Source organism: Mastacembelus armatus, chromosome 14, assembly GCF_900324485.2.
Source record: "Mastacembelus armatus chromosome 14, fMasArm1.2, whole genome shotgun sequence".
In the NCBI taxonomy this organism is placed as follows: domain Eukaryota; kingdom Metazoa; phylum Chordata; class Actinopteri; order Synbranchiformes; family Mastacembelidae; genus Mastacembelus; species Mastacembelus armatus.
Window position 1 is genome coordinate 8,889,398 of NC_046646.1, and position 11,697 is coordinate 8,901,094.

The 11,697-nt window shown below is 38.6% G+C and overlaps 1 protein-coding gene across 1 annotated transcript in view; it reads right to left on the minus strand.

The window, feature by feature from the left end:
• Nucleotides 1-5,196, minus strand: part of LOC113143164 (seizure protein 6) — an 80,269-nt gene extending 75,073 nt beyond the window's left edge. Inside the window, exon 1 of the mRNA XM_026328640.1 lies at nt 5,094-5,196. Within this exon, the coding sequence (XP_026184425.1) occupies nt 5,094-5,178 (85 nt within the window). The 5' untranslated portion in view covers nt 5,179-5,196. The remainder of the gene's footprint in view (nt 1-5,093) is intronic.
• Nucleotides 5,197-11,697: the final 6,501 nt, after the last annotated feature.

Genomic DNA, 11,697 nt, shown 5'->3' on the forward strand with positions numbered 1-11,697 from the left:
AGGATATGGGGAAATCACCCTCTGTTGAATCGATTTAGCTGAAGTACAACCTGATTGAGTGAGAACAAACCAGCTGTTGAAAAACCATTTTAAGCAAAACTGTCATGAAATCCAAAATGATCCTCGCAAAAATAGTCTTTGACAAATAAAGCTGTGCACTTTTGAAAAGAGAAATATATAAGGCAATGAATCAAATTAGGATGCATACAACATTCTCATGGAGCGAGAGAGGCATTTGCACATGAAGAGTTGAAAATGAGTCGCATTCAGCCAAGCTGTGAGCTCCACCTAGGAGGCAGTGAAAGAGACCGAGACAGGCACAGAGAGGGGCTGAGGCAGGCAGGCGCCAAGCCTTGAAGAGGGGCATTCTGGCATAATGACTCTCATTTACCATTGACAGGCCTTGGGAAACTTAAACTAATTATGACAGCACACAGATGCTGAATAGCCCTTGATGAAGTTAATCACTGGCAATCCAACAAACAGGTGTTGAGTGATTTCTGTTACCTCCCCTGGAATTAGCGGATGTTCTGATTTTCTAGCACACCGCTCAAAGCAACAATCTACCCTAAAGCAGCATTATGCTGCCTTATCCCCATGATCCTGGCAAATTTGTGAATATCTGTGAATTTGAACACCTAGAATGCCAGAAAAACAGAAAGCTAGCATTGCAACCTCCTACACCGGCAAGAAAAACAGATTACAATTGAGGTGAATGAGAACATACAAAATGCTCATTTGAAACATAAAATGAGATTCATTCCACTGTAATATGTACCTATTCCACAATTACTTTCAAATCAAGACCATAACCTGATAATAGTTTATTGTGACCATCTTAAGGGTGACAGACTTAAATTAATTTTTTGGCCTAAAACCTAAACAGAGATGAATGGCTACTGCTAATAGTATCAGCATATGTATGTAAATCAGAATATGTCAGAATAATAAATAACGTGTCAAATGTTGTCAGTCTACTGTCTCCCCTGTAATTTGAGCTGAGAACATTCAGCTTTTAAACAATGACAACATACTATTGTTATCGAGGTTTCCATCTACACATTCTTCAAAGCAGCGGTGACATTTCAAGCAGAACTCTGTCAAACAGAAGATCATAACTTAAATTAATGAGCTTTAGGATATATAAAACACCCTTCCTCCAACTCCCACTTCACTACAGATTGTTGTTAACAGGCGGAGATAATGTGTAAGCATAAAGATAATAGACTCAGCTGAAAGTCATTAAATTGTGTAAACTTCAAGTGTCTCACCAGAGCCAACAAAAACACTCAACACTGAACTGATGCATAATTACCTATTAAATATCTGTCAGGATTTTATTAGACATGCTAATTTGAATACTTTTACTAAAGTCTATTATTATTAGGCTGGTTTGCTGGGAATGAATTGGTAATGGTAAAAAAAAATGTTTTAAGTAAACGTAGGCTCGGTATCCCGGCTTTTTAATGTGGCGTGTTTCTAGACACAATTTCTTGTAAGATGTATGTTCTGTATGCTGTTCCAGTATTTCTGATATAGAATTTGACTGGAGTAGCACTGTATATAATTATTTCTGATACCATGCTTTACATACAGTGTAAATATGAGTAATACCTCCTTACAACCAGTTCAACTGTTGCCCTCAGGTTGTCTATCCAAGTTAAAGTTCATAAGACGTCCTGTCACTATGTCCCTCTGAGATTTGCACTGAGATAAAAGTCTGTGGTGTTCTCACTTACACAACTGCAAAACACACCATTGCTGGCTGTCGTGCATGGGCAGCATCATCAATCTCACTACATACACCACATCAATGCATTAAAAAAAAAAAAAAAAAAAAAGATTTCTACAGTGGTGCAAACCATTTAATTTGTATGTCTTTGGGATGCCAAAGCTTAGCTATAAGAAAACAATGCAAACTCCTTTCACAAAGTACAACCGGAGGCTGAAGGGCAAATTAAATTAAAGTGCCTCATGAAAAACATGGAGAAGATCTATGCAGGGGCTATTCTTTTTATTATTTTTTCTATATTCTTGTTTTTGCAGTTTAAGTTGTAAATAAGGAGCTCCAAGGCTCTGATCAGAATTTTAATGATCTGTGTTTTTCTCCTCTCTCATCCAAATAACCTCCTCTTATTAATGTGAAAAAAAAAAAGAATAGGATTATTTTTTAAGTTAAACAGTGGGGAATTATTTCTCGCATGCTTCTATTTCCTCCTGCCATATAAATGGTTGCTTTTTATTTAATTTTGCTCTTGATACTAAATGACCATGTAGTTATGAAATAAATATTATGCTACAATCATCCTCTAAGGCCAAGATGCACTTCGCAATAAATATTTTCTATAATAAGTTAAAAAGTCTTTAATCCATCTGCTGCAAATGCATGAAATGTTAGAACAGATAAAGACTTATCGGGAAGCATGATGCTTATCTGTGAAAATCTACTGGGATTTTTCATTAAACAATCCAAGCTAATATACATGTTCCCTAATACATATAGGGACAGTGACAACACACATTATGGGGTATAGTTGATGACAATGAAGGTCCGGTTGCATGACAACAGCCTACTGCCACAATCTATGGTCCCAACAACTGGTAATAGTCATAAAGTGGTGTGATAACATTTAAAACATTTGTTTAAAAAAAATGCCCGAATACTTCAATTGCATTGCACATAAAAAATATATAATAATCTATCAGAAATAATTGTTTTGTGAATCATGTGCTTAGGTGTGAAATAAATCCTGAGAAACAGAAGTAGCTTGATCTTGCACTGCAAACTGCCAGTATAAGGAGCTAGGCAACATGAATAGGAATTAAAAACCCAGCAGTTAAGGAACAATCAGTTGCTTGTAATTTTAATAACCGTATAAAACTGCGATTATAATACGAATGATTAACTGGAAAACAGTTTTTTTCTTTATACGATAATGTGAATTTCCACAACCCACATGGGAAAATAATGGCACAGTTCCCCTATGTTTGAAAAATGTCTTTTTACCTGTGCATATGAAATAAATGTGTGTGTTCACCACAACCATCAGTGCCACAAATGAGATATTATGACATCTTCTAAACCTAAACCTCGGCCCTTCTCCCCTCTGTGCACACATTTGAAACTTCTGACAATGGCAAAACATCAAAATCATGAAAATTAAAAATTGAAAAAAGCCCACCTTGGAGAATTTACAGAGGTAAACAATTGCTGGCTAAGCAACAGCAGAGAATTCACTAATAGGAGCCGTTAAATTTTATTTTGCTCCAGAAATAGTGCACTGTGCATTTTTCCTCTCCCTAGAGTTTTGAGCAGTGAGTGAAAGGTGCAGGTGTATTCTTGGGATATGTGCAACTGTGATTTGGAGAGCAATCAAAAATTCACACATTTTTTTATTACCAAGCACTACTTTATAGCATTCCACTGCTGAGGGTGTACTTACTCAAAGAAGTTAATTAAACATTTAAATAAAATATAATGTCTTCTGGGAGTGCAAGGCTATACCACATAGTCTTATGTGTAATTTGATTTGCACTTTGCTTATGTAGGGTTTGGAATCTCTGTAGTGAAGCAATTCAGCACCTTTCCTGCACTAGATATTCAATCAGCAGATGTTTTGTTGATGAGTGTAAAATATTGTTTCCGGCACTGGTCCAAAATTGCACCTTAGGTTTTTGATGGGCTGAGATGCAACGGCTGAAACAGCCCAGGCAATGCGAATTCATTTTCACAGTTATTACATTGTTTAGTAATCACTTGTTTCTCATAAATGTGTTCATTTTCATCATGAACCAGACAGCTCTCATAAAAGGTTTCATCAACAGAGGATGTAAAAAGACATTCAATTTACTGGCATTTATTCAGCGTTCTGCATTACAAATAACATGGCGATGTTTCAGTTCATAGAAAAGAACTGTCAAAAGATGAAAATTCTTATTTTAACTAAACATATAAATATGTATTTATCAAGTCTTTTCTGAGAATGTACAGTAACTGCTCAATATATTTTCTTCATTGTATTTACACATCATCACTTATACCCAGCATGCTGGACAAATTGTGTCCTCTTGCTTGACAAATAAGATATACTGAAAATCAGCCAAAAAAAAAAAAAAAAAAAAGAGGGTGATGGTAAAACTGTGTAGACAAGTTGAAACACAGAAAGCATAGTTTAAGAACGAAGAAAGGGCAGTTGCACAATAGAGAAATAATTAGGACAAGACCACTGTGCGAGGATCCGTTGCCACTTCCCAGAAGCACTCAACTGTGTCAAACAGCTTGGTCAATAATCTTCAGCAATTCCTGAGGATTAGAGTCTTATTACTGAGGACCGTCTGTCACGCAGATCTCAGCCCCCAAACAAGTCGCCTCCTGTGTGTTTACTCAAATAACCACATCAACACCTACCACATCAGGTTGAATATGGTTTATAACAGTGTTTAGAATAGTCTGGGTGTTTTATTAAGTTTTATTTTCCCCAGGGGGTGTTTTCATGTTATATCTGTGGTCAAATATGTGTGTGTATGTATGTGCCCATGTTTTTTTAATGTGTATACTAGCACTTAAAGCAAAGAGGTCCTGTAAGTTGTGACTGACAGTGAACTGTTATGTAACTGACTGGTAAACACATTTACCCAGTGGCAAAATGAGAGGGTCTATAAGTTCTAATTAGCCATACTCTGTGTGCAGTATAGAGCCAATAGGAAACCAATCTTCATTCATTTGCCATTTCCTCCTAATTTAATATTTAAGTCACATTTGTTGTTAAAGTAGGCTTTAGAAAATATGCAGGTAGTTAATGAGGGTATATGTGCAGTCTGGAACTTTAAACCAGTCTGTAAATATGGTCGATTCTCTTCATAGCCAGTGGCTTAAGATTTTAATCAACAAACAGTAAATGTAATATGAAGTAAATCATTCGGTAAGCACCACACTGTGTTCGATGCAGCCCCATACTCACTTGTAGATCTGAGAGTCGTAAACCTAGTGTCATTGCCCAGTGCTCAGCTCTAGCTTCGCTTTGTATAGTTTGACAGAAGGAAGTACACGTTAACAATGCCCCACGAAGTACGTGCAAAACCCAAGTTCTTACCTTGCCCATGCATTGTGCCCGCGGCGGCAGCCAGAACCAGAACCGCCAAGAGGGTCTTAAATTGACAGTCCTGTCTCATACACATGTCTACTAAAGTCAAGGTCGCTCTTCGCGTAGCTACAGAACCCGTCCTTGTGTTGAAAAGAAGAATACTTCCAGGGCTTCAAAGAAAAACAACAAGCAAAGCGGAGAATTTCTAACGTCGTCAAAACACAAACGGAGCCGTACGGGTTGCTGTTACTTCCTTTATATTTGGCGGAGCGAAAACGGTCGAGAATAATCAAGTGAAATGCAGAGGTCCGTGTTTTAAATTGGACGCTCGGTGAGCGGATTCCTGGCTGTGTGAGCTCTCGGCACATGGAGAGAAAAGGCAGCCGAGGCTTCAGCACCGCGGACAGCTCCTAGCGTCAGCTGATGGAACAACCTCTCAAAGTTAGTTCAGATACTGTACTCTACTGTACTCTAATACTGTACTCTACTGTACTCTAATACTGTACTCTACTGTACTCTAATACTGTACTCTAAAATACTTTCCATACAAACTGTTTTCTTATTGTTTTATTTCATTATTTATTTAAATTTCCCTCAGGTCAAAATCTCTGTGAAGGAGAGATCTTATACAGAACAAAAACCAGACAACAAAACACACACACACACACACACACACACACACACACAAAAAACAATAAGCAAACATTTACATTTACAGAAACAGTGGTTATACATTAAGTGTAAAACTACAAGAATCACCCAATTGGCAGCTTTTGCACGAGAGCTTAATAGATAAATAATGTGAAATACAACTCCCTTCCGTCCACTAAAGAGGACCACCCCACCTTTTTCACACCAGACACAAAGGTGAGTGAGGAGTAACAAAGCTCAGTGATCTGTGATGCAGAGTCGAGAGGCTTTTAGGTGGTGTGAGAGCCATGCATATTTACAATGCTGTCATAGAAGACAGAAGTGAACAATGGCCATCTGATTATGATTAACTCATTAGAGTAAGGGGCTCCTTGTGGTAGCAGTCCACAATGACTGTTTTATACACTGGCACTACAGCACAGTAGGTTTTTTAGGCCCATTCTCAGTACAGTTCAAACTGTGGATGACGACACCTGAAGTGAGATGTTTCTCCGCTTGCGGAAATAATCATGAGTCTCTGAGCCTCTTAGGTCACTTTTCTTCTGTCATTTTTATAGGTTCACTTTATGTCTCAGGCCTGTATCTATTTGCCAGTGAGCTACGTCTGCCCAGCGCTTGAAGGAGAACTTCAGAGAAATGAATAAAGTGGGGCTCCTAAATTGGTTACTGATGGTAAAGCATAACCAATAAAGTACATAAAGTACAGTATTTGAGGAGTGCAACGCTAAGAGCCAAAACCATGAGGACAAATGAACAAATCGTTCAGAAGAGCCCGGCTTTTTGTCTGTGTCTGTGTAGGCACAAATTTACCAAATTGAAGGATGAGCAACACACTGAACTCCTACGAAGTGCAGCGGCTGTTGCTGTATGATCACTGACCTCCCTGTGGCATCTGAGCAACTGAAAAGATGATTTCTCCTAAAAGATCAATAAAGTGTTACATGATTGTTCTTGTAACAAAAAGTTAATCAGAGTAAGCCATCATAAACTCTTTTAGCCAGCAAAAGCAATGAAGTTATTCAGAAATAACTAGATTGAAAAGTTTGTTGAAATGATGCTCTCCCTTTTATAAAACTATCTACTAAAAAGTATTATCAGATGGTATCTACCATGCTTATCATTACACCCCCTTTAGTTATCTGGGTCATGTTAGCCTGTTACATCAAAAGAGGTTTAATATAGAAGTAAGATAATTATTATGTGCCCACATGCTCTTCATCCAGGGAGTAACTTGTATGCATTGCAAGAACAATAACTATCTAAAAAGGTTCACAGTCTCCAGAGGGGGAAGAAAAAGCCATAGCACATACTATGGTTGAGAATGGTTTACCGTCTTGTTGTATTGCACACTGTCAGCTGAGTGGAGAAAGATACAGCAGGCTGACATGCCTTCGAAGGCAGAGAGACAGAGCAAAACAGCATCAAAATAAAAGTAATTAGACGACGGGAATAGAGATAGGGACTGGAGTGGTGGTAAATGTGTTGGAGGAGAATCAGAGTCAGACTTGTGCTGAAGACACTAAAATAGTATTTGTCAGTAGGTGCTATTTCTAAACAAGACCACTAATTCTAAAAATAACAGGTGTACAGTGGAAGCAGTAAAATGATGCACCTGTTCTTTGAGCCCTACATGTGCACTATCCAACCATAAGCCACGTGTGATCATCAGGCGATGGATGAATCTCTCACATTCCTGTCACACCTCTGACTCAATAGCTATTTTATTTTCAAAGTATCGCGTATGTCAGCATCACTGCACACAGACTCATTTTGTACTCTCATTTATAGCCACTGGGTACTTTTCTTTTTTATCCTCGTTTTTATGTTGACTTTTCTTTCAGTTTCTATTTGACTTTGCCTCACTTTGCCTCCCTCTGTCTCCTCTATCGCTGCACCAATGTCTCTCTTTTTCTTCTAAATTTATATCTCCGCTTCCCCACCCCCAGAACACCGAAGCATGGGACACTCTCCTTGCATCACTCCCATGCTCCCTCTGGCTTGACTCAGAAAAGGCTCTAATAGTGCAACTTTCGCTTTAGTGAAGCTCCGTGGAGCCATAAAGCAGCCCTAAGGTCTAGTTGGCAGCCAGATGGTTGCAGCCGGGATTTCATTCTGCTAATGGGTAGGGGGGCTGAGCAGTTAATGAAAATCAGACCCTTGAAATGAAATGACCAATGTCCTAAGGTAATGAGGCACACACATCGGCAGCAAGCCTTTACAAGCATTAAGGTAATCTTAGATGGCAGGATTATGTAAAAACATCTTATGATGGCTGTTCATTAAATAGCTAAGGACTGACTGATTATTACACGGCATGTTCAGCTAACAAACACACTCCTACTGAATCAGAGCACTGTCTGTGATATTTAGATTGACTGGCTTGGCTAAGTGCTTCATCCAAGCAAGGCTGTGTGCCAAATGCTATCAATGAGTCTCTACTCATGCAGCATTACAAGCTACAAATTACAGCCCATATCACAGTCACAGGACTCACAAATGCATGCAGGGCTAATCATTGTGCATTACATTCACAGTGCAGAAACGTGACCCCTTTCAGCCAATAATCGCAATTAGAGTACTATACTGAAATCTGTTCACTGTTATTTACTGCTATTTGTGCTTACAGTAAGCTGTGGCAATGTAAGAGCTGCCAGAGGAGAAGAAATTTGAAAAATCTTTTGGACTTAAATCAATAGATAACAAGAAACAAGAAGAAAATAATAATAATAATTATTATTATTAATAATAACGTATACAATACCTGAACTAGTTCAGTTAGTAGTAATCAGCATATTCAGTACACATCAACATATTTCCTTATCTGATCAACTCAAAAATGCCTTAGCCTAGTCTTCGGTTGTTGTTGTTGTTTACCTTTTTATATTTAGATATTTCAGAAAACCATGTATCATTTTTACTGAAGTGCTACACACTACATTAATTATTTAACTATAATAAACACTCAGAGACGTCTGATCATAGAGAACAGAACAGTCAGTGTAATTGTGCATTTTGGCTGTGCAAGATTGTCAGGGAAGTAAATCTTAACTAGAATTGATTTCCTTCAAGAGTTTGTTTTTATGATTGCTGAATTGAATTTTTAAGGCATTTTTTTTAACAGCAAAACACTATTCAGAGAAAGATTTTTCACAACAATAAAATGATTGATGTATTTTCACATAACAAAATATACCCTAACCCTAACCCAAAAATATTTTTCAGTGTTGAGCATTATTAGTAGTAGCACTTTTAAATCTTTTAGAAGTTGATGTCAGCACCTTTGCAAGGCCTGTGTCTTTCCATTCAACCATTAGTACAAAGCTTCATTTCCCAGGATGTTCCAGGGAAACGTAAAATTTTATCGCCCATGGAATGATAAAAGAAAAAGCTTAAAAATCTTGTTTCTCCATCATTTTCTATATTTATTTTAGACTGTAATTCCTAATAAATATCTAGTGCACATATTATGTATATATATTTTTTTGACAAGATGAAAATGTTTTAAAATTTGATTTTAATTACTCTCTTTCATCATTATCTGTAAAGCCTAACCTCACTCTGTGTAAACAGAACATACAGTGAGATAGTCTGCAGTATATAATCCATATCCCTGATGAGGAGAGGCTGACTAATACAGACCAAAACAGGCTTGACTCATTCGGTTCACTCTTACCTCCGCTGGAGTTGACATTTCAAGATTAGAACTTTTTTTTTTCACTTTCATTTTGCAGCTTTTACATACATAACAGACTGCATTGGCAAACAATAACAAGGCCTAATGAGGAAAGTAACTAAATTCCTTAAGCTCAGAGTCCTATGATGTTTTTTTTTTTTCCCACACATCAGAGTGTTCCCAGCAATTACTGTTTAACATTTGCTTTGGCAAAAAACTGCACCCTTCCCCACTTTTGACACATATTCATCAGCATATCTCCTGCTCCCCTGGATTTATTGCTTGGCTCACACTGTTTGCATGTCTCTGACCTCCATTTGGACTCTGACTTTGCCTCCATTTTCCCCTGCTTAATTTGGCCTGCATGGAGTTTTGACATAAGTTGTGACATATTGCTGATTATTTCTGGGATCAGGTCATGTTCTCACTATGCCTCCTGCACACTATACCACAGTGCTTCATATAGAGCTTCTGATGTAAGACTATATGATTTTTTTCTGTTAATGTTTCCATATTGTAAAACTCTAAAATATTAAGAGTAAATAATACTTATGGCTCAAGCCACTACATACTGTACAGCCATGACTATATGCATGTATGTGTTTCTTTAATTTATTGTTTTCCTTGTGCCCTTCCCCACTTTATATTCTTAGTTGTTGCTGCAATGACCCAATTTTTCTTCTTAACTTGCCCATGCCTGTGAAGCATATATAGTTCAGTCTAGTTTGTTCTGTAGCATTCTACAGTCTTCCTTTTTCCCCCTCCCACTTTGTTGTGTATCTTCTCCTGGTAGAACCCAGTTAATTGCACATTCCTCATTACCATGTATTGAAGAAGAGCTCCCTCTGAGCGAGTCATCTGGGCAGTAGACAGCTTTTATAAGCTTTTCTGCACGCATCCATTTTCTGCAGGAGAAAAGGGAAGGGGTGTAAATCAAGCTCCACTTGACCTTTGACACGAAATTATGACTTTCACAAGCTGCTTTGTGGATTTGTTGGGTACAACAGCACTGGGAGACAGTCTGTACAAAGAAACATTCCTCTTAGCTGCCTATTTTCTTGTTTTTACAGCAAACTGCATGTGAGCATTGTGGATGGTTGTTGTGCTCACTCTGCTCACTCAGAGTCCCATTGGTGGGAATAGACTGGATGTGACCCCAAAGACTGAGCAGCATCTGTTAACCCCCTGATCATTGCTTCAATCTGATGGCTAGGCTGAAACAGCGTCTGCCCAGTCAAGCGGGGCCCTGCCAATAGATTCAGCAGACTATGGTAATGAGCCCAAAAGGATTCCCATGCTCAGTGCTGTCACTTTGACGACTCCAAAATTAACACTGGGCTAGAAATTCTCAACACCTGCTGTAATAACATTCAAGATAGAAGGAATATGTCTTTGGTGATACAGGTACAAGAAAATTAATGTAACCCCTCTTGTCAAATGTAATTAGAATCATAGTGGCAAAGATATGGCGCAATGACTGTTTTGAAAGGGTGAAACAAGAAATTATTGCTGCAGCGAGAAACTCTTTTTCACCCTGATGTATGCTCTGTGTGCTTTTGAAAGGCTGATTTTAAGTTGTAGTTTTCTATCCATAAGTATAATAGAACACTGGGCTAGAAGGGCCTGTATACAAAACACTAAACCGTTCATTCATGCTACAATACACACACACTACCACTATGCAAGATGTTATGGAAGGAATGAGAGCATTCATATAAAGCCTGAAAATTAGCATTTTCTCTGTCTCACTCTCCGTCTCTCTCACACACACATAAACCTTTCATGGAGTGTGTGACATGTTGCCCCATACTTTAACATCCACATCTCTGTTCACCATTTCTCCCATTCCTCTCACCGTGCACCCCTCCCTCTCCTTGACCTTCTCTTTTCATTAGTCAGAGTGTGTCTCATGCCTTTGAGCATGCTGATAGTGCACTGCTCCAAGGCTGCATTTATCAAGATGATAAAGCACTCTCAGACAACAGCCAAGTATCTCAAGGCTAGTGGCCGTGGTACCTGACAAGAGACAACAAGTCACAAAAATAGCTCCACCTCCATCCTCTTGACCATCCCCTCCCATGAGTGTCGCCCATATTCCCCACGCCCTGTTGGTCACAGGTTGTTACCTTATGTCACACAGGCGTCTAATGAGAAGTTAAGTACAGGACACAAGACAACATGTCTGACCGCGCCTACATATTTCCACACTTTCCCTACACACACAAACTGCTCTTAGCACACAGACGCTGCGTGTCTGGGTTCAGCGACATCCTGTTAAACCATGCAGGG